This window comes from Geotrypetes seraphini, chromosome 13 (assembly GCF_902459505.1).
Source record: "Geotrypetes seraphini chromosome 13, aGeoSer1.1, whole genome shotgun sequence".
In the NCBI taxonomy this organism is placed as follows: Eukaryota; Metazoa; Chordata; class Amphibia; order Gymnophiona; family Dermophiidae; genus Geotrypetes; species Geotrypetes seraphini.
The window spans coordinates 54,614,575-54,638,621 of record NC_047096.1 but is presented as its reverse complement, the minus strand read 5'-3'; the positions used below and the strand labels follow the sequence as shown (position 1 = coordinate 54,638,621).

At 42.0% G+C, this 24,047-nt stretch overlaps 1 protein-coding gene across 12 annotated transcripts in view; it reads left to right on the top strand.

Annotated features, from left to right (window-relative positions):
• The window catches only part of CDON (cell adhesion associated, oncogene regulated), a 251,157-nt gene that overhangs the window by 137,151 nt on the left and 89,959 nt on the right, over positions 1-24,047 (top strand). For 11 of the 12 annotated variants that reach the window (XM_033918171.1, XM_033918170.1, XM_033918164.1 and 8 more), the window contains 3 exons: positions 11,100-11,386; positions 14,757-14,931; positions 19,530-19,661. In XM_033918171.1, coding sequence (XP_033774062.1) covers positions 11,100-11,386; positions 14,757-14,931; positions 19,530-19,661 — 594 coding nt within the window. The remainder of the gene's footprint in view (positions 1-11,099; positions 11,387-14,756; positions 14,932-19,529; positions 19,662-24,047) is intronic. The other variant, XM_033918163.1, reaches the window with a different exon arrangement.

Below are 24,047 nucleotides of genomic sequence, written 5' to 3'. Positions count from 1 at the left end.
TTTGATTAAGGAATTAAGGAAAACATCCACCTAATGGATTGAAATACCTGGACAATGCTAGTGTGTCTGTGTTGGGGAATGGTAGATAAACTGGGAGAAGTCCTCTCATTGCCGTGAGAAATACACTTTGGATTAAAGTTGTGCCAGAGGGCTGTATTTTGGCTGGGAATGTTTTTGACTAAGGTCCCAGCATGAAATAATCTACTGATAAATTAACACCAATAGGCTTCAAGATGTAGAGATAGACAAGCCAAGAGCTGCAATAAACAACTAAGAAGCTGACAGGGGGAGTTAAATGGTACATTAAAGTCTTTAGGCAATAGTCTGACTATGGAAGGTCAGAACAGCTGTGATTAGGGAACTTTGTTGCCTGTTTGTATTTGTACTTTGGAATAAGCTGTGGAAAGAGTTAGGCCCTTAGTAAAGCATTCACATAAAGTTGTAATGAAATAAAGCATAGAGAAAGTGTACTGCTTTCTCTGTGTAAAAGGGAAGATATTTCTGAGTTCCTAACTTAACTAACCTAGAGGGACAGGCTTGTGACAGTAATGTTATTCCTCCTTTCACTGTCCTTTATCTTCCTCATCTATCCGGGAAGCATTGTATGAGGTCTCTCTCCTTACCCTTTTTTTTCAGGTAGCCAATGTGAACAGCTTCTTGCCAGTACAGGACAAGCTGACAATTACAATATGACAATTACTGTACAATTTTACGACACAAGGTTGTGTCACAATTCTATACATACTAGAGGGTCTAATACCAATAAACATAATGTAGAGCGGCATAATCGAAAGTGACGACTAAGTCCGTTTACGTCTAAGTCATAAGTCGTCCAAAGTAAAAAAACAGCCTAACTCACATTTTCCAAAAATACATCCAAAATTTTTTTACTTTCGAAAATCATCTAACTATACGTCCTGCCGATCTGATCGTCCACGCTGCTAAATCGTCCATCTTTATACCACATTTTCGTCCAACTTTTTGTCCAAGTCAAAAATGCCTAGAACAAGCCCTGTTGGACGTGGAGGGGTCTGCAAAGTGATGGACTGAATACACAGACATGGCACCTAAATAGTGGGGTGCCTTACAGGGCACTGCTGTGAACTTCATAAAAAGGATGCCATGTCATCATCTCACTACAGCTCCCTTATAGGTGATGGTGAGCCCCCCAAACCACCTCGAGAATCCCCTAGACCCACCCTAATAGCCCTTATGGCTGCAGGAGCCACTTATATGCCAGTACAAAAGGATTTTGGGGGTGTATAGGGAAGTGCACATGTTTCAGTATCAATGCGGTGATTACAGGAGCTTATGGGCATGGGTCCTCCTCTCCATGGGTCCCTAACCCATCCCCAAGATGACTTAAACCGCCTCTGTGCTGGACGACTAGACTTTCCTATGCCAGGTGGCCAGGTGATAATGGTCTGGAGGCTGAATTTTAAAGGTGTGATTAATATTTTTATGGGGGTGGGTGGGGTCAGTGATCACTGGGTAGTGTGTGGGGGTCTGTTTTATGTGTTTGCAGTGCTTATCTGGTGACTTTAGGTGGGTTTTTGTGACTTAGACCATGTTTTATATGGTCTAAGTCACAACGTCCAAGTTCCGTCAATCCTGGGCTGTATAACTTTCGGTTATACATGCTGTATGACTAAGTCTAAGCCAGCCCATGTCCTGCCCAACTCCCGCCCTCGACACTCCTCCCAAAACACCCCGTTTAGCTTTGGTCATTCAATGGCACTATGTAGGCCTAGGTCGTTTAGAAATACGTCCAAAACCCGATTTTATTATCGGCACTTGGACGTATTTGGGAAATGTTCGTCCAAGTGCCGACTTAGGCCGGTTTTTGGACGTATTTCTCTTTTGATTATGAGCCCCATAGAGTTTACAGTTTACAATTTGCCATAGTTATCCTAACTGCAAGTTTTTCAATATAAATTTTTATCCTAACTTGACACATACTAGAGATCTAATACCAATATACATAATGTACAGTTACAGGTTAAATTTGCCATAGTTACAGTGGAAGATGTTTCAATACAAGTTTTTTTCCTAACGTGAAATGTACTGGGATCTAGTACCAATATACATTTCTTTATCATCCATCAGTGTTAGATGAAGAGGTCTGTTTCTATTGCTTTCCTAAAACTGAGGAGTCCTTCAAGGGAACTGATCTGCGGGGGCAAACCACCAAACGACATTTCTACTCCCACTTCATACCGAGCCACTGGACTCGACTGCCCCCCCCCCCCTCGGCAGATCAGATCCCTTGAAGGACTCCTCAACTTTAGGAAAGCAATAAAAACACACCTCTTCACCTAACTCCACCAGAGGATTACAAAGAAATGTATGTTGGTACTACCGGTAGATCCTGGTATGTGTCATGTTAGAATAAAAATTTGTATCAAAAAATCTTGCACTTAACCTGTAAACTGTGTATTATGTATATTGGTATTAGATCCCTAGTATGTGTCAAGTTAGGATGAAAACTTGTATTGTAAAACTTGTACTGAATCTATGGGAAATCGTAACCTAACTGTAACTGTACGTTATGTATGTTTTAACCTGTTACCCGTTCTGAGCTCCTTGGGGAAAACGGGATAGAAAACGAAAGAAATAAATAAATATAAGCCCAGCAATACATCCCCTTCACCCATGTCTATCTTTCAACATCTTTTCAAATTATAAATGTGTTATAACTTTGCAACTTGCCGCCTCACTATTTCCTCAGGGTCTTTGTCTTAGTGTTGTATCCCTACCAATAAATTAAATTATAGCTATTTACATGTAGCACCCACTTTTCCTGCATTGTGCTGCATATTCTACAGTTCTCCTATAGAAACAAATCCTTGGCTTCTCTGAGTAAGCCCTTCCCCCACCAGCCTTTTACTGTTTCAAAGAAGTGGCCTAAAATAGAAGTTTCATTCCCTGTTGGTATTTTAATGGGATGTTTGGAGGAATCCCAGGCAGCCAGAGTACCCTCACCCTAGGTTTCACGTTGCTCCAACAAATTTTCAGTTTATTTTGTAAGATAATATGGGACCTTGGTTTTAGTTTCCCATTTAAATGGATTGCTAGCCCTGTGAGCTAGTGGGTGGAAGGAGGTAAGCAGGTTGAGGAGGGAGTATGTTTAAGTTGAAAACATCTGGCATTACCTGCCTCCCATCCCCCTTCTGAGCTTTTGGACTGAGTTCCAGCTTTTAGTACTCATCTTGTAAATCAGCCGTGTTCAATCTTTTAAGTGCTGTCAGGTCTCCAGGGAGGCAAGGAATGTGCAGGCAGGCAGGAAGGAGGATCCAACAATGTGTAAAGTGTATGCAGAAGAATCCAGGCGGGAATATGCAGGCGACCAGGCTGGAGAGCCCAAGAATGTGTTGGGTGCAGGTAAACAGGCAGGAAGACCCTGTTATATGCAAAGTGCAGACAAATGAGCACAAGGAAGCAGGAACATGCAAGGTGCAGGCAGGCAGATACAAGGATAAGAAGGCAGAAGGACCTGTGAATGCACATTTCATCTGTATCTGCAGGTGAAGGATAAAGTATCACAAAGTAGTATAAGACTTGTGCAGTGACACAGCAAGGGTAGGAGGTATCTGGAGCAGTGGCACCCCCCTGTGCCCTCCTCTCCGCTCTCTCCCTGCTCCTTCCCTGTCCCCAATGCCACACTCACAACCTCCTTTCCCCCTCCCCCATATCTCTTTAAATCTTCTCCTGCCTGCTGCTTGCACCGGTGTTGGCTTTCCCTCTGAAGTCACTTCCTGGCCCCACGACCTGGAAGTGATTTCAGAGGGGAGCCAGGCGAGATGCAAACAGCAGGCCTGAAAAGCCGCACTGGAGAAGATTTAAAGCTATTTTCTACCTATTCTCAAAAGCTAGTATTCAAAGAAATTTATGTAGTTGACAACGGGTACCAACCACATGTTCTTTTGTTTGAATTTCCCATGTATAGAACTCCACAATGCAGCCATTTTTCAGGCATAACACTCCCATTATCCTTTGTTATAGTTTATCTACTTATAGTCCACCTTTAGCAAAGTGGATCACAAAAATATACACATAATAATAGTTACAAACATCCATAGAATAACAAATAATGGGGTTTAAATTCAGCATGTGGCAATCATCATCTTGAGAAGATGAAAGTTGCTGCTCAGTTTTCACTGAAAAAGTACACTGACACAAAAACCTTTTGAAGTAAGGGCTCCTTTTAGCGTTTTTAGTGCACGCAAACCACGCGCTAAACGAAAAATACTAATGCAAGCTCTATGGAGGCATTAGCGTTTAACGCGCGGGGCATTGTAGCACGTGGTAAGCACACGCTAAAACCAGTAGCACACCTTAGTAAAAGGGACCCTGAATCTAATAGAGTACCTCCAACTCCTAAGATTTGTAATTGTAATTATTATTAATCACTTCAAAAAATAATCACCTTATTTCCACATAAATAAACAACCAAATACTTTTATGGTCACACAGTGACTCTAGATTTCTAAGTGAATGCTCAGACCCATAACCAAACTCTAGTGAAAAGTCACGGAGTCAGTTATAATAGAGACCATCACAGCAAATTCACTGTCTCTGCCACCTGCTAATAACATACAAGAAAAAGATAGGTAACTTATCTGAATGCAGGATGGCACTGCTGTTGCTCTTTCACTGCTCCGGGTACATATTTAAAGTACTAACACATTGCAACTACCATAAGCTGTTAAACCCCTCAACCCGGGTTTCACGATTGGCTTCATCAGGAGTGGTACTGCAAAGGAAAAACAATAACATTCTAACCACCTTCTACTGTGACAACAGGGTCAGGGCGAACTAGAAACCCAAAACTAATAAATGCATTCACACTAAATGTTTCAAAACCTTTCAAATACTATTAAATATGCTTACCAGGGACTGGACACTCCTTCACCCGGCTGACAGGCAACTCTAGCGATGTCGAAACCCAGAGCAGGCCCAGAATTTGAAGCTCCAGCCAACTAGGGTCAACCATGATGTCAGACGCTGGGGGCGGAGCTTCAATTATGTCACAGAATTTCAACAAACTTTAAATCTGAAACCAATCTATTTCATTAGGAGCCATTTCTAGCTGGTTAAATCGCTTTGAATATCTAAATTTGAGTATCTAAATAATTTATTTTAAAAATACCTGAATTAGTTTGTCAGATTGTGTATTCTATATTTTCAGTAGTGGTATTTTGCACCCACGATGTGATAATTATCTGTGGACTTTGTTCAAATAATTTTACTTATTTGTGACTAGAAGGCTGATGATGTCAAAATACTGGGCACTAAGGGGTAAATTATTTAAAGGCGGGACTTAGGCATTCAAATAAAGTGGTTAACAAGCAATTTAAGGGTCTTAACGAACGATAATTGGATCTTGAATGTCCAAAGGATGTGGACGTCAGTTCCGAGATGTGTCAACAATCTCGTGGATGCCCATCAGAAAAAGCTGTGTCTAAGGAAATAGGCATGGGCGTGGCATTGGCATGGCATGGGAGAGGCTTCGATGTGAATGTCTGGTGAATGATTTACATACCGCTGAGCGCCCGATTGCATCCACCTAATGCCTACATTGTAGGCAAATGAAAAGCAGGTCTACTTTTGAGTGGGACTTGGGCGGCAGCTAGACGTGAGTTAGGTGGATGGGAACAGGCAGGCTTTGGACGTTTCCAATGCGTTTTTCTAAATAGGTTAATAGGGATTTATTTTTATTTTATTAAGCTCAAAATACATTTAATAATGCACCACATAAACAAGGCACATGAATACAGATTTATTGCATGCAAAACCTTCTATTTTTGTAGAAAAACAGCAATGTTATTTGCTAATTATAGGAAAAGATCCCTTAACTGAAGCAGAACACATAAAAAAGATAGCTTTATGTTTCTTGCTAAAAAGCTACCCTTTTTTCTGAGTAAAGAGTGCTGCAATGAACTAATTCTTGAAAGAGCTGCATTAAGCAAGCAAAGCACGTGAAAATATATATATATATATATATATATCATAGATGACTTCAGTTCCTGAAGTAGGCCGCTGTCCAGGCCTACCTCGGGATGGAGACCTCACACGCTATATACTGGTTTCAATAAGTATGTATTTATTTAGTCAATAACAGCTTACAGAAATAAATCATTTAGCATATAGCGTGACAGAAGGTGATCTTCAGGCCTGAGGATCCTCTGATGTCTGTTCTGTTCACTTCCTCCTAAAGGTCTGTTTTTATACATTTCTTGGTGGCCAACACCACGTTGGCCTAAATCACCTGATACATCTTTATTGGCTATTTTCCTATGCATCACTACCTAACTAAACTCATTTATTGGCTGGTTTACTTGCGTCATGATATACGTTTGTTCTTTTTACCATAAGACCTAACCTTTTCCCGTAAATGCCTCTTCCTTATACCATATAAGCAATTCCGAGCATCAAACCCCCTCCCAACTGTGGTGTTCTGACACATTTCTGGCATCTGGTGTTAGATGATAATTCTTGAGAATTCTATTTTCTGACCATGGGCTGTGTTGTGTTCCTCTTTCTTGAGAATTCTATCTTCTGACCATGGGCTGTGTTCATCTTTGCATGATATCTGGCTGGGTGCGGCCCTCAGCATTAGGACCTGTTATTTTCTCTCAAGTTTCACTGAAACAGTAGTTAACTTAGCTTAAAGACAGAGTACTTCCCCATCCTTGTATGCCTTCTGGTAAACGGTGTGAAATATCTTTTCACAGTTAATCTACTGTTTCTATCAGCTGCAGAGATAGATAAGATAGATGTCAGTTGCAGGGAGAGAGAGAGAGAGAAAAGTTTCTGTGAGCTCTGGTTTTTCTTTTTATCCTACTTCACCTGTTCATATATCAGGACTTACAAGGATTTTTCCATACCAGAATGTTCCCTGATCTTCCTTCTTTCCATCTCCCTCCTCCTCTCATTCCAAAAGGTTAAAAACAGAAAAAATAGATACAGACCTCAGCATGGCTTGCAATTCATTACAAATGGAGGTCTCCAGCTGCACAATGGTAACCTTCTGGAAGGTAGAATGTCACAATTAAAATAGGGATATGTGCTGGAAGAGCTGATCATACTTGAGATTTGAACCCATGTCCTTTAGAAGATGAGAACAGGGCTTTTACCCATTGAGCTACAGCAGTTTCCATTCAGGTGCTTCTTCCTGCCCTGTGACATGATACCTTAGGGATCTCCTAAGGTATGATCTCCTCAGGTATCATATCACAGGACACCTGTAGGCATAAGACCTATTGATGTGATATGCAGTTGGGTCCAATAGGGTTTTGGTGGGTTTTGGAGGGCTCGGAACTGGGAGTTTCATTAGAAGGAGGGATTTGGCCAAAGAAAGGCCCCAGAGCAGGTCTGTGAAGTTCTTTCTTCGTTCACTGAGGCTCCAGTCCTAAGGTACTGATAGAGTGGAGCGGGAGGGAGGGAGACATAAAAGGATCGGGTCAGCCTGCTACGGGGCCTTCCTTCAGCCGAGTCCCTTCCTTTTTTTTTTTTTTTTAATCTTTATTGAGTTTTCAAAGCTGCCAAAAAGTGCAATACAATATACATACAAATAATAATCAAATAAGCACTTATAATCAATAGTATTCATACAATAATAAAAACCCCCACCCAACCAACATTTTCATCAGGGAATAAAATCCCCCCCCCCCGGATATGTGTGTATTATACCAACAGAAATGAAGGTAAAAGACAACTATAACGAATCCACAAAAGACGGTAATGGGCCCCAAATTAACTTGAATATCTTAGAATGCCCCAGCATATCCGCATTCATCTTCTCATACTTATAACTTAAGCATAAATTTGCCCACCAAAAAGTAAAACTAAGGTGATCCCAATTTTTCCAATTACGGGTAACCATTTGCATGGCTATCCCGGTCATAATAAGGAAAAATTTATATCTATCCAATGAGGGTTTAAGATGCAATATCTTCCCACATATGACTACCTCATATGTCAGTGGAATTGATGATTCCAGTATGGTATTAATCTGTCCCCATATTGTTGAGTATCAAAGGACAATAGAACAACAGATGATCCAGTGTCCCAATGTCTAGATGTCAGTGCCAGCATCTATTAGATTTAGAACTGTCTAACTTTTGTAACCTAACAGGGGTTCAAAAAGATCTATGTAACAAGAAAAAATAAGTTTGTCTCATAGATGCTGACACTGTACATCTCATCCTCCAAGTCCAAATTCGTGACCATTGAGTAGCAAAAATTTGCTGCTTTATCTCAATGCTCCAAATGTCTTTTTGGCTAGTTTTTGGGTTTTTATTTAGATATTCAGAATTTAATTTATACCACTGGGCGGCCTGATGTCTTAAGAAATCTGTCTGGAAGCACAGGACCTGCAAGCTATAATGATTTTTTAGATTTCGTCAATCAGGGAACCCCTTCTGAATGGCTTGCTTCAACTGCAACCACTTATAATTTTGAGACTTTGAAATACTGAATGATTGTTCCAGTCATGAAAAATCAAGCATTTTCCCATTTAATAAAACATCATCTAGTGTACGTATACCTTCCTGCATCCAGTGCTTCCAGAAGATTCCAGACTCGCCAATTTGAATCTTGGAGTTTAGCCATAAGGATTGATAAGTTTCCCAGAAACCAGAAGTTACATCGGAAGGATGGAGGCCCCGAACAGACCTGCAAAGTTATTTCTACCATCGCTGAAACTCCAGTCTTAAGGTATAATAGTGTAGTGTGGGAGGGGAAGTGAGGAGGGAGGCATGGAGGAGTCAGGTCGACCCGCAGGCAATCAATTTTTTTCCATGTGAACAAGGCTTTTTACCGCTCCTTCAGGGAGATGAAAAGCCTTGCTCCCACATTGGCGGAAATTTAACCAAATTTTTCCCCGTTCCTGCAGTTTTACTGTGGTTTCCCACAGTTAACCATGGGAACGGGTATCCATGTCATTCTCTACCTTGGAGTTAAGAAGAAGTGGCTGTGCGTTGAACTTGTAGAAGCCACATCTGGGACTGACTGCAGGGACCCTGAAACAAGAGGGAAAGCAGCATGCACTGAATTGCAGAGCTTGTCAGGGACAGGGATCAAGAATGTCCAGCCTGTGGAGGAAACAGACTTGGAATGTCCTTACTTTGCATTTAATAAAGCTATTGTGTTATTTGAAAACTTGCAATCCTTGTGTGTGGCCATATTCTTGAGCATTCCAGTTCTGGCCACAGAGCACATTACTACAGTCCTGCCTAGAAATATTTTTATGATAGCCTGGCAGAATTGTTATCCTACAATCCTATATACCTATTTCTTGTGTTACCTTGAATATGCTATTTAAACCTCATGTGCTAAGAAAGAACACTAAGGGGCTCATAATCGAAAGAAAAAAACCGGCCTAAGTCAGCACTTGGGCGAACATTTCTCAAAAACGTCCAAGTGCCGAGAATAAAACCGGGTTTTGGATGTATTTAAAAATGACCTAGACCTTCATAGTGCTGCTCAACATCCAAAGCTAAACGGGGCATTTCGGGAGGCGTGTCGAGGGCGGGAGTTGGGTGGGACGTGGGCCGGCTTAAACATAGTCGTACAGCATTTATAAACAAAAGTTTTACAATAGAGTCTAGATGAAACTTGGATGTTGTGACTTAGACCATGTAAAACATGGTCTAAGTAAAAAAAAAAAAAAACACCTAAACTCACCAGATAAGCACTGAAAACACATAATACAGACCCCCACACACTACCCCAGTGATCACCAGCCCCCCCCCTCACCTCCATAAAAATTTTATTCACAACTTTAAATTTCAGCCACCAGACCATCATCACCTAGCCGCCTGGCATAGGAAAGCCTAGTTGTCCAGCCCAGAGGCAGCTTAAGTCGTCTTGGGGGTGGGTTAGGGACCCATAGAGAGGAGGACCCATGCCCATAAGCCCCTGTAATCACTGCATTGTTACTGAAACATGTGCACTACCCTATATACCCCCAAAACCCTTTTTTGCTGGCATATAAGTGGTTCCTGCAGCCATAAGGACTATTGGGGTGGTAAATAAGTGGGTCTAGGGGATTCTGGAGGTGATTTGGGGGGCTCACCATCACCTATAAGGGAGCTGTAGTGAGGAGAAGCCATGGCACTCTTTTTATGAAGTTCACAGCAATGCCCTGTAAGGTACCCCACTATTTAAGTGGCATGTCTGGGTGTGCAATCCATCACTTTGCAGACCCCTCCCACGTCCAACAGGGCTTGTTCTTGTCGTTTTGGACTTGGATGGAAAGTTGGACGGAAATGTGGTATAAAGTTGAATGATTTAACAGCTTGGACGATCAGATCGGCAGGACGTATAATTAGACGATTTTCGAAAGTAAAAAAAAGTTGGATGTATCTTTCAAAAATGTTTCTTAGGCTCTTTTTAACTTTGGACGACTTGCGAGATGGACGTAAACGGACTTAGACGTCCCTTTCGATTATGCCCCTCCACGTGTTTTGGGAAAATTCCATCACCATGTCATATAATATACGATACGACCAGAAAATCAATTTTCTCTGTCACTGCTCCATCATTATGGAACAGTTTGTCTATGTACCTTTAGGAGGATTCTTCTCTTACTAAATTTAAATCAAATTTTAAAACATTTTTATTTAGAGATGAATTTGATCTATATGCTTCTGTTATCTTATTGGATTTTAAAACCCTCCCTACTGTGTTTCCCTCTTAATGGGGTCCTTTTATTAAGGTGCGCTAACCAATTTAGCGCACGCTAACCAATATAGTGCACGCTAAATGCTAACGTGCACCATAGAATATAATGAATGCCTTAGCATTTAGCGTGCGATAAATCAGTTAGCCCGCTTTTATAAAAGGACCCTAATGTCTCTCTTTCCTCTCGATTATTGTATTTCTCCTCCCTTTCCCACTTTTGTGTTAGTCTGTCCTGGTTATTGCGATTACCTTCTTCTAAAATATTTTTTAAATTTTAGCTTGTAATTATGCACACCGCTTAGATATTCGATAAGCGGTATATCAAATTTTTAATAAACTTGAAACTTGATTGATCTTATATGCTGTAGGTGGTGCCACGCAGATAATGCTGTTGTTTCTCTTTCTCCTGCCAGCCCATTTGGAAACAACCGCTAGGCCCGATGAGGTGACACCTACACAAACTGCCCAAAGTGATGAGGGTGAAGGAGATTATGGGGAGTCTGATACAAGAGCGTCAACCAGAACTCTTACGGAGCTGCTTCCTAGCACTATGCCCACTAACCAGTCCTTCTCCCTACCTGAAGCTCCCATCATTTTAAGCCCTCCACAGACATTGAAGCCAGACATGTACAACTTGATTTGGAGACCTGGAAAAGATGTCGGGATGCCCATCAATGCATACTTCGTGCGATACCGCAAGGTAATGCTGTCTGTGGGAGTGCTTTGGTATGTGTTTCATCTAGTAAATTTGTATTGTAAGGACTTGCAATGGTTGTCTATCCAGTGAGGAATCGGATTTAAAGTTCTGACTCTGGTTTTCAAACCACTGAACCGTGAAGTTCCTCTCATCATTGCCAGTTCCTTGAAAATATATTATCCTGTTTGCACTTTGTGTTCTGTTGATAAATGACTGCTTGACGGTCTTTCCTTTCGTCAAATCAGAGTAATGGACAAGCTTTTGCTGCTGATTAGAATCATGCAACAACAACGAGACACTCCTAATTTGCCAAACAAATCCTAAACTAGAAAAAACAAGGAAGGCAACCAAATCACATCAAGGTCTGCGTGGGGGAAGCCCACAGTGCCAACCTGTCTCACAACTCATCAACCAAATACAGTGTACCAAGTCAAAAAAGCATGTCACACTGTATATTGTTGTAGGGCGCTCTCAGTGTGAACCTTTCCTCCTGGCGCGGTTTTTTCGTCGGTGTGACAGTTTTGGATAAGTATTGTTTATTTTTGGATATGTTTTTCACTTTTTGGTATGGTTTTTGATTTTGTGCGTGCTTTTTGAGGGGGTTTGGCTGGCAGGGTTTGTGTGGGGGTCGCTCAGGTTGCTTGCTTGTGTTGTGTTGAGTTTTATTTACTCACTTTGATTGTTGATTGCTTTGATTCTTGCACACACAGGGCGCTCGATGATGGTGTGGGGGTGGAGGCTTATTGCCTTGACCCAGAAGTGAAGTGTCAGGGCTGTGCTCCTATCATTGAGGGTTCACACTGAGAGTGCCCTACAACATTATACAGTGTGACATGCTTTTTTGACTTGGTACACTGTATTTGGTTGATGAGTTGTGAGACAGGTTGGCACTGTGGGCTTCCCCCACGCAGACCTTGATGTGACTTGATTAGAATCAAGCTGCTGGTGTTAACTGTATTAAGATCTGATATGTAATCCATATTCTGTATTGTTTATTTTTAATATTAGGTATGTGGCACTGTAATTTGCCTAGAGTTGCAGGATAGTAGTGCCACACCAAGAGAATATGCCAGGCAAGGGTAGGGCCTGGAACAGGCTAGGCAGGCAGTGACACTTAAGAACATAAGAGTTGCCATTCTCGGACAGACCGAAGGCCCATCAAGCCCAGTATCCAGTTTCCAACAGTGACCAACCCAGGTCACAACTACCTGGCAAATCCCAAAGAGTAAAACAGATTGTATGCTGTTTATTCTAGGAATAAGCACTGGATTTCCCCAAGTCCATCTTAATGATGGCTTAGAGACTTTTCTTATAGGAAATTATCCAAACCTTTTTTAAACCTTGCTAAGCTAACTGCTCTCACCACATTCTTTGGCAACAAATTCCAGAGTTTAGTTGCATATTGAGTGAAGAAATATTTTCGCCAATTGGTTTTAAATCTACAGCTTAGTACCATCATTGCATGCCCCCTAGTCTTAGTATTTTGGGAAAGAGCAAACAAGCAATTCACCTCTCTCTGTTCCACTCTACTCAGTATTTTAAAGCCATCTCTTCTCCAGGCTGAAGAGCCATAGCCGCTTTAGCCTTTCCTCACAGGGAAGCCATTCCATCCCTTTTATCATTTTCAGCGTTTTTCTCTGTACCTTTTCTAATTCTGCTATATCTTTTTTGAGATGCGATGACCAGAACTGCACACAATATCAGAGGTACGGCCGCACCATAGAGCAATACAAGGGCATTACAACATTCTCATCTTTGTTTTCTTTTTCTTTCCTGATAATTCCTAACATCTATTTGCTTTCTTACTGCCACCACACACTGAGCAGAGAATTTCAATGTATCTTCAACGATGACACCTAGATCCTTCTCCTGGGCGGTAACTCCTAATGTGGAACCCTGCATCATGTAGCTATAGTTCAGGTTCCTCTTTCCCACATGTGTCCCTTTTCACTTGCTCACATTAAATATCATCTGTCATTTTCATGCCCGGTCTCCCAACCCTTTGGAATGGTTTAACAATATAAGATTTTAAGACGTTCAAATCATCCTTGAAGACATGCTATTTTGGACTTGATTTTTTTCTGTTGATGAGGCATAGTGGTTCCTGTCCTGCTTTTTGGAATTCTGGGTTGTGATTATCATTGCTCTTGTCTCATTCCTTCCTTTCTTCCGTTTTGTTTCTTCTGTTTGTACTCTAAATTGCTTGTAATCTAGAGTACCTGAATAAATTCATGTAAACCGTTCTGAGCTTCCCTGGGAAAACAGTATAGAAAATTGAATAAATAAATAGTGTGAAAAGCTTCAGCCTCTGATAACCAGAGCTGCTATTGTGACATCATAATGCTTCATTCCACCAATGTCTGAGAGCCAACCTCATCAGTGATGTCACAATGGCTTGATTGTCCTAGACGTGGCTCACTTTTACTACACTTTGATTTCTAGAGTGGTGCAGTGGTTAAAGCTACAGCCTCAGCACCCTGAGATGGTGAGTTCAAACCCACACTGCTCCTTGTGATCCTGGGCAAGTCACTTAATCCCTCCATTACCCCAGGTACACTAGATAGATTGTAAGCCCTCAGAGACAGACAGGGAAAAATGCTTGAGTACCTGAATAAATTCATGTAAACTGATCTGAGCTCCCCTGGGAGAAAGGGTATGGAAAGCCTTGCAGAGATTTATGCACATGCAGAGACTCTGGCAGCAACTATCCCTGCCTATATGCTCTCTATAAAATTACCCTTCACAAACAGTAGTAGGTGCACTGACGTAGCAAGGGAAGGAGACACTCGGGGCAGTAGTGCCCCTCCCCCCTTCTTCTCAGCCCCCAGCTGCCACCATGCGCATGCCCCTTCCCTTTCCCCTTGCCTGTTTAGCTTCTCTGGCACAAGCAGCATCTCCAACTTGCTGCCAGCATCGGCTCTCTCTCTGACGTCACTTCCTAGTTGTAGAACTCGGAAGTAATGTCAGAGAGGAGCACCAAGGTCGGCCAGAGCAGCAGGTTGGAACCGTTGTTCATGCCAACAAAGAGCTAGATGTACGTTGGGGGGGGGGGGAGTGAAGGCCCACATGGGAAGAGGAGTGGGACAGAGTAGGGGGTGGAGAGGAGAACAGGTGTCGGTTCAACCACCAAGACAACACCCAGGACAGTCCACCCTACCCCCTTTTACTATGCTACGTAGGCGATCTTTGGAGATTCACAAGTAATCTTGACTATTGTCTGTTAATGTGCTTTAGGAGTCCAATCCTTGAACGGCTGATCTAATCAGATATCAAACAGCATGTTCTACAAAGAGTGAACATGCTTTGATTTACATGTAGTCTGCACCGAAGAAATAACAGCCTTTCCTATTTTCTCGCTTCCTTACCCATGCAGTTGGATGATAGTGGGAGCGTTGCAAGCGGCTGGTCCACAGTGCGTGTACCTGGCAGCGAGAATGAGCTCCACCTCACTGAACTAGAGCCTTCCAGTCTTTATGAAGTGCTGATGGTGGCAAGAACTGCAGCGGGGGAGGGTCAGCCTGCTATGCTCACCTTCCGGACCAGCAAAGGTTAGTGCAAACCCTTAGTTTTATTTATTTATTGGGATTTATTAACTGCCTTTATGAAGAGATTCACCCAAGGCAGTGTACAGCATGTATAAGTCAACATAAAACTTACAATTTTGTTAATAGTATTGCAGTAGTAAAAAGACGAAAAATATGCATACAGTTGATACAATGAATGAGGTAAAGTTAAAATCAATAAATTGAAACTTAATAATAGGACTACCATGAAACTGTTTCAAAAATATACTTATTAACAGCACTGAAATTCAAAAGAGAGACAGAAGGACATTTTTCTTGCAAAAAACATCTTATCCTGTAGTTAAGGGGTCAAATGCAGATATTAGATGGGGACAAGATATAGTATAAGTAATGGCATGCCTGGACCTCTGCCTGTTGCACTATATACATTTGAAGAGGCCCTCAAATGAGACAATTCAGTTGCAAAATCTGAGTTTTGAAAATTGCAACATAGATGTTTTTGCAAGAAAAATGTCCTGGTGATTTATGATGTTTTTAAAATGTTTTTCTTTTTAAAAAATGAACACCGATATAAATCATGCTGCACTGAGCAGATGATTCACAAGATCCAACACATGCCTGTCACCACCTGTAGAGCCTATTTCTGGCTGCACAGGATGCATGAGAATCGTACTACTGGCACTGGGTCCAGCCCAGAACGAACTCTGGCATGGTTTCAGCTCATGTCTGTTTTGTAATAGTGGTCCTTGGTTGGCAGGCCTCTTGAGTTATTTCACCCTCCCTTCACATACTAGATTCAGTTTATTGTGTACTGTTTTTCATGTGCCCGACAGTACCAGGGTCAGCATTGGTGTGCATATGGTTGTTTCTCACATTCTGGGTTGTTTTCACAGAATTTTGTGTTTATTGATGGCGTCTCACACATGCTGGTTAGTAAATTTCCATTGTGAGAAAGACTATACACTTTTTGTCTGTTTATGTTTATTAAGAATTTTCTATAACTTTTTTTTCTGGCGAACAGATCAAAGCAGTGTACAATCTAAGATTAAGTAACAATAACAACAAAAGTTAGAAACACCAAATTATCCCCCCTTTTACAAAGCTGTGCGGCAAAAACCCCAAAGTCTCTAAATCCTATGGGAGAGGCCTTAGTTACCTGGGCCAATCAGGGCCTTAGGGAAGGGGAAAGCCTTCCATTGTGAAGAGACGGACTTGCCAGCAGGAGGGAATAGGCATCTCTCTTGCCAGACTTCGTGTAAAGGTATGGAGGGGAGTGTTGAGGGGATCGTTTAGGCAGGAGGGAGTGGGCATTCCTCCTGCCGATGTCGGAGGGAGGGGGGTGTTGGAGGGAGGGTTTCTGCCCGCTGCAGCTGGCTGAGCTGATTGTGGCAGAGGAATTTCCCCCAATCAGCTGAGCTGGCAGGACTCCCTGCTACGATCAGCTAATGGCAAGCTGCAGTCTAGTGGCAAAGATAGATGGCTGCCTATCTTTGCAATCAGGCACGATTCTCTAACCGGCCCTGTCACATGATTGACACACGATCAGCAGCTGCTTTTAAGGCAGCCGCCAACATGGGCGCCGGTTAGAGAATCTGGGGGTTAGTGAATTATCATAGTTTTTAAGGTTGAGGTGATTATCGATGCAAATGAAGCAGTGTATGTTCCATAAGTTTTGAAGGCCAAACTACAAAAGTGTGTTTTCAAAAGATGCATAAATTTGGTGAAGGACTCTTTACTATGAGGAGCTGGGGGAAATCATTCCAATAACATGGAGCTAAAAAATAAAAAGCAGATTTATGCATGGATTCAAATTTAGGTTGTCTGGGACCTGGCAGTACCAGTTAATGGGAATCCATAGACCTAACATGACAAGAGTGGCAGTGTGTGTTGCAGTGGTTAGAGCTACAGCCTTGGCACCCTGGGGTTGTGGGTTCAAATCCTACACTGCTCCTTGTGATCTGGACAAGTCACTTAATCCCCATTGCCTCAGGTACATTAGTTAGAATGGGAACCCACCGGGACAGTTAGGGAAACATGCATGAGTAGCTGAATAATGTGTAATCTGCATAGAATTGTAGATATGTGGAATATAAATTATTAAAAAGAAAGAGGAGGCATGTGGAATTGTTGGCAAATAGAGATTAGAAGGTAAGAGGGGATGTTTCTATAGTAAGCTTTATGAGTGAGGCATAGAACTTTAGACAGAATTCTGGAAGAATCTGGGAGCCAGTGTAGTGGCCTATGACTTTCCACTTCCTAGTGTCTAGAATCACCATTTATACTGGTAGAAGTCTACATGTATGAATTCTGCTATTTCAAGTTTCAAGTTTACTCATAGCTTGATATACCGACCATCACATGTATCTGGGCGGTTTACAATATCACAAATTAAAAAAAAATAATATAAATAGATAAAATAAAATAATATGGGGTAAACCTAAAACTATGACAGTTGAAACTGATTAGAACGAGAGGATTTTTGGGGATAGGAAAGTAATTAATTACAATGATAAATAAAAATAAAGAGGGGGATAGAGGGAAGGGAGTAACATAAGGAAAGTAGGGATATCACTTCTTGTTGTTGTTATCTCATTCACTAATTTCCTACTTATTGGTAGGCATCTTTAAATAGAAAGTTTTTAAGATTTGTTTTAAATTTGATTAGGGAGTCTTCATTGCGAAGATGGAATGGCATTGTGTTCCAGAGAGAAGGTGCAACTACTGAAAAAATGGAATTTCTGGTGTAGTATAGATCTTTTATTGATGGGACTGTCAATAAATTTTGATTCGTAGATCTGAGGACCCTAGAGGAAGTATGTGGAGTGAGATATTTGACTAAGAAGCCAGGAAGATGAGAAGCCTTAATTTTAAAAGTTAGGAGGAAAATTTTATATGTAGCTTGATGAGAGACGGGTGTAACTCCCAGAGGAGTGGCGTAACATGATCATATTTTTTGGCCTTATAAATGAGTTTGATTGCAGTATTTTGAATCAGTTGTAATCTGAGGATTTCTTTTTGAGTAATATCATAGTAAAGAGAGTTGCAGTAGTTTATGTGTGAGATAATTAGAGAGTGGATAAAGATTTGGATCAAAGAGGGTTCAAAAACTGAGGTTATGGATCGAATGAGACAGAGTTTGTAAAACCAATTTTTGGTCACAGAACTGATTTGATCATGGCAAGTAAGATCTTTATCGAAGATAACTCCTAGTAGTTTGAGTTTGGGTTCTATTTGAAGGGGAATTGCATCGATAAATATTTGTCTGGTTAAAGAATCTTTATTTTTATGAGGGAAGAGAATCCCTCATGATTTTGCTACGTTTAACGATAGTCTGTTAATTCAAAGCCAAGAACTGATTTTATAGAGTTTGAGATTAATTTCCTGAATATCATTGATATTGGCCGGGTTGAGTGGGTGAAGGAGTTGAATGTCATTGACATAGGTGAATGGAGTGAATCCGATAGATTGAGCTAATGTCAAGAGTGGGGCTAGAAAAATGTTGAATAGCAGAGGGGCTAGAATAGAGCCTTGTGGAACGCCGTAGGCTTGAAAGATTGGGGCAGAAGAGGTTCCTTTAAAGTGGACTTGGAAGTTCCAATCTGCAAAGTAAGAACAGAACTAGAGGAGGGCTAAGTCTGTTATTCCGCTGTCTTTGAGACAATTGAGAAGTAAGTCATGGTTAGTTGTGTCAAAAGCAGCCGATAGTTCAAGAGAGATCAGTAGTACTGATTTCCCATGGTCATGATAGTAAAAGATGGTGGTAGTGAGACCTAGAAGAGATAATTCACTTGAATAGTCAGAGCAGAATCCAGTTTGGTTAGGGTATAATGCATTTGTTTTTTCTACATAAAGACACTTCTAAAATAACCATAGTGTCCCATGTGGGGTTTGCCTCTTATGATGACCCTGGCATCAGATTAAGCTCTGGTTCCAGTTGAGCTGGCAGTACAAAGAAGCAAAAAGAAACAAAAACCTGCTGGTTTTTAAGAGAAGAACTCACCCCTTTCTGAGGTCAAGACTGTTCAATGATCCAACATAATAGTAAAATAGATATGATGTCATAGAGCATGCATATATGGTTAAAAAAGGGGGCGGGGCTGCAGAAATTTCATTTTGAAAGCCACACAAGTTTTTTATGCCATGTGGATGTACAAATATCCACGTTCTTTATTGGCTTCTGAAATCAAACGTGTAAACTGAAAATTAAATCCGAAAGGCCAAAGTACAGCAGGGTCCTTTCCCCAAAGAACTTAGTTCCAGCAGCAGCAGCCTACAGCTGCCTCATAATATTGATTTGCCAGTAGGATATGTATAGCATTAGCTGGAAGGCTTTCATATCTAATACCTATTCTGTGTTGTCAACTGTTTTTTATTAGTTTTTTTATTATTAAAGAATTCAAAATATATTTACTGCAATCATAACATGCAAAGAAAATGTGCCTTACCTAGGTAACTATAAAACAAATCGAATCAAATATCCTATCCTGTAATCATAGGTGCTCACATTAAGGAAGCCAAATTTTCATTGATTTACAAAAAACAAAATAGTTTAAAGAAAACAAAATAGAATTCAATCCAGTCTTTCAGTAATATTGTTCTAAAGTCAACTGTTTTCTTAATAGAGAGATTGACCTCTTCCAAGAACACTCAAGCTCCATCTCCCCCTGTTGGCGCACCAAAGCACTCAGTGCTCCTGGAGGGCAGTAATACAAATTTTGGAGTAGTGCTTTCGGACTCCTCTCGACACAGTGGAGGTAGGTATTAGAGCTGGATCCAGTGGAAGAGTAGCTAAGATAATCTTTCATTCTGCAAATAAAATAACAGATTTTCAAGTCTCTTGTTTATTTCTTTCTGAAAGATCGGGAGTAGGTAATGGTTCTCTGAAATGCTCACTACTGGCAGAGGAGAACTCTATGGGATCAATATTGAACCGTTGGCTGAGGGTGTTTTGCTCACTGCTGCTAACATAGGGCACTGGTCTTTGACCTAAAGGCCGCCGCGTGAGCGGACTGCTGGGCACGATGGACCACTGGTCTGACCCAGCAGCGGCAAATCTTATGTTCTTATGTTCATTATTCCCAGATATTTAAAGCCAGGACCTGTGAGATCTTCAGCTTTGAATATCTGGCTATTTTAAAGCCGGCTAAAACATAGGGGACTTGTATACTACCTTTTTGTGGCTTTGGCATTTCAAAGCTGACATTTAAAGCAGTGGGCACTGGAGGATTAAGTGACTTACTCAGGGTCACAAGGAGCAGCATTGGGATTTGATCTCATAACCTCTGGGCAGAGCCAGCAGCTCTACCAGTGAGCCACACCTTCCTTTAAGTTGGTAGTCATCACTTAATTAGCCATGGGATACCACATAAAAATAGAACAGACTTTTAAGTGGTCCCATTTTTTGCAATAAACCTGGTCACTTAAGAGCTGAATATAAGCGCTTAAGTGGCCAAGTGCTGACTCCAATCTCAGAACTTTCCAACATAGCTGGCTTTGTGTTTGGCATTAACCGTGATATTCAGCAGCACTTAGCCAGTTAAGTGCTGCTGAATATTAGTGACTTGCCTCGACCCAACAATTTAACTGGTCAGCAGCTGGCCAAATCGCTTTTAACATTGGATCCTATGAATTTTGGTAAATTCAGTGGGAAGTTATCAACATTGAGCACTGTTAAATTGGATTGTTTTACCACAAGTAAATTATTTGTAGAGAATGACACGGTGGCAAAATTAATAAACCGTTCCTGTCCCCGCAGGAAGCCATCCCGTATCATTCTTTCGTTTCTAACTCAGCCTCAGTCCTTCTACACCAGCATTCTTCAATGCAAGGCTTGAGGGTCAGTGGTTATGCCCATTCACACTCTGATTCTTCTCTCTTTCCTTAAAGAATGGCATGGGGATGGTTTCCCGTGGTTATCCCTGGGGACGGGAACGGTGCTGAATTTTGTCACCTGCCATTCTCTAGTGTGGGGGTCCCATTTTATGCAATATATGCAACAATAATCCAACTTGTGGTAAATAACCCAGCTGATAACTCCCCCCTTAAAGATGTTTCAGTCTCACTGACTTAGTCATTTGAAGCTGAAAATGATTTTCTTGATGGGGGTAGTATTATAGCCCTCATATCAATCTTAAAGTGAAGAAAAAGACCTCAACAATTCCTCCTAGCACTGCTATTATGGGCACAAGCTCATTTCAAACAGCAGGTCACTAATCATTCCCAGGTCTACAAAATATCCACCCAAGAGTATCAGATTATTGGTTCCTCCCAAACAGCAGGAAAAAGTTCATAGTATTATAGCCCACTGCTCCTAGTAATCCTCAAAGCAGCTTGCAGCATTTGTGCAGTTCAGTTAGAATATTTAAATACTTTAGAGCATTTTAATGAGCATTAAATTATTAATGCGTTAACCCCCTCTATTACGAACACATAGCGCGGGTTTTAGCGCTGGCAAGGGCGGTAACTGCTCCGACGCTCATAGGAATTCTATGAGCATCGGAGCAGTTACCGCTGCTGCCGGCGCTAAAACCCGCACTGTGCGTTCGTAATAAAGGGGGGTAAATTATTAATGGTTATTTTGCATTAAATTAATTTAGAACATGTGCTAGGGTCAGTTTTCACGCAGGAGACGCTCCAATGTTAGGTAAGGCTACTAGACAAGATGTCAACTTGCTGAGATGTAGTAACTCTGCTTCTCTTTATTCTCTCTGTCCTAACTGCTGCCTTTCATGTCCAGTGGCCGCTGTAAGTATACATACACCACTGCATGCTTTCAAATACCATTCTTGCTTCTTCTTTGTAAAAGTTCCCTAGTTGAAACTGTGGGGCTTGAAATCTGCCTGTTCTCTGGTGACACTGTGGTGTCACTATTGTAGCTAAGGAGGAACCTCTCTTGAGGCCTTCACAAGGAGTTCTCCTGGTGACAACCTCAGTGTCCTAGGACCAGATGCCCAGTAGAGAATGACACGGAGGACAGAATTTGACCCCGTCCCTGTCCCTGTGGGAAGCCATCATGTGTCATATTTTAGTGTCTATCGCAACCTCAGTCCTTCTACATCAGCATTCTTCAATTCAAGACTTGAGGGTCAGTGATTGTGCCCATTCATATTCTGATTCTTTCCTCTCTCTCCTTAAAGAATGACAAGGGGATGGTTTCCCACAGCTAACTGTGGGGACAGGAACAAATTCTGTCCCCATGTCATTCTTTAGGAGCTCTGGCAACCTGGTAGAAAACACCAGGTTGGGAGTGAGTTTCATTTTTCTGGCCATGCTCAGAACAAATAGCCTGCAGTGAAAGTGAGAGCTGATTGTTAATTACAACTCTTGTGCACAGGTGTAAAGCAAGTTTAAAATCAGCATTTTCCCTATCTGTCCTGGTGAGCTCAGTGTAGGGTTAATGACTTGCCTAGGATCAAACCCATAATCTCAGGGTGCTGAGGCAGTAGCTCTAATCAGTAAGCCACTCCTCCACTGAGCAGGGATGTGCTCATGGAGCTCTGGTAAGCAGCAGCAGCAGCTTCTGAGCTTGCCACAGCAAAAGAGGCTGGAAGTTTTTGTGTTGTTTTGTTTGCTGCTGCTTACTAGAGCTGCGTGAGCACAGCCCTGCACAATGTGGAGGAGTGGCTTAGTAGTTAGAGCTACTGAGATTGTGGGTTTGATCCTGGGCAAGTTTTAGAGTGATTTGAATGCAGCTGTTATGAGTGTGTGTCCTACACGTAAAAGCTGTGTTCTGACCATAGGCAATGGACACACACTCACACAAACTGCTACTGGCAGCTCCAGACCTGCCAGAAAATTTGGCCTAGTAAGAGGTGGGCATTCCCTTCTGTGCTTCACAAGGAGTTCTCCGTGGCTGCTACTGCGATTGGAACCCCCCCCCCCCCCCCCCGAGAACCTCTTTAAACATCAGAGGCTGAGCTAGCCTTACTTGCAATTCCAGCTTTTGAGCATAGGTGCGTTAGTTAGCACTGTGGATGGAGAAGAGCCTTTTTTGAGGATTTTCTTTTCCTTAGTGATGTCCTGGAAGGCTGTGGCTGGGAAATGCCTCCAGTGAGATGTCCCTTCTTGGAATGCCATGCTGAGCTCAGGTTAGCTGAGGAAGAGCTTCCTCTCTGTGTTGCTGTAGAGATAGTGGCAGGCTTTGTTCTGGCAAAGGACGTAAGAAGACTTGAAGAGGTGCAGATGAGGGCGACGAAAATGATAGGAGGCTTGCGCCAGAAGACGTATGAGGAGAGACTGGAAGCCCTGAATATGTATACCCTAGAGGAAAGGAGGGACAGGGGAGATATGATTCAGACGTTCAAATACTTGAAGGGTATTAACATAGAACAAAATCATTTCCAGAGAAAGGAAAATGGTAAAACCAGAAGACATAATTTGAGGTTGAGGGGTGGTAGATTCAAGAGCAATGTTAGGAAATTCTACTTTACGGAGAGGGTGGTGGATGCCTGGAATGTGCTCCCGAGAGAGGTGGTGGAGAGTAAAACTGTGACTGAGTTCAAAGAAGTGTGGGATGAACACAGAAGATCTAGAATCGGAAAATAATAGTAAATATTGAACTAAGGCCAGTACTGAGCAGACTTGCACAGACTGTGTCTGTATATGGCCATTTGGGAGAGGATGGGCTGGAGAGGGCTTCAATGGCTGGGAGGGTGTAGATGGGCTGAAGTAGGTTTTGATGGAGATTTCGGCAGTTGGAACCCAAGCACAGTACCGGGTAGAGCTTTGGATTCTTGTCCAGAAATAGCTAAGAGGAAAAAAATTTAAAAAAATTTAAATTGAATCAGATTGGGCAGACTGGATGGACCATTCAGGTCTTTATCTGCCATCATCTACTATGTTACTATGGTTTCTTATCATGTTGTCTTTGGAGCCTGTCCAATCCAAGTTTGGAGGGGGGATGGATAGAGTTACCATATTTTTCTTCAGGAAACCCTGGACACATGATCCCACCCCATTCTGCCTCCAGTCCCCAACCCTATTCCACCCCCAGCCCCGCCAGTTCCACCTCCAGTACCGCCCCCACAAAGCCTCCTCTCTTCTTACGGACAAGCTCCAGCTGCGTCTGGAGGGTCTGGAGCATGCATGGATGTGTGTGGTATCATCCGCGCATGCTCAGAGGCCCTCCAGATGCGGCCAGA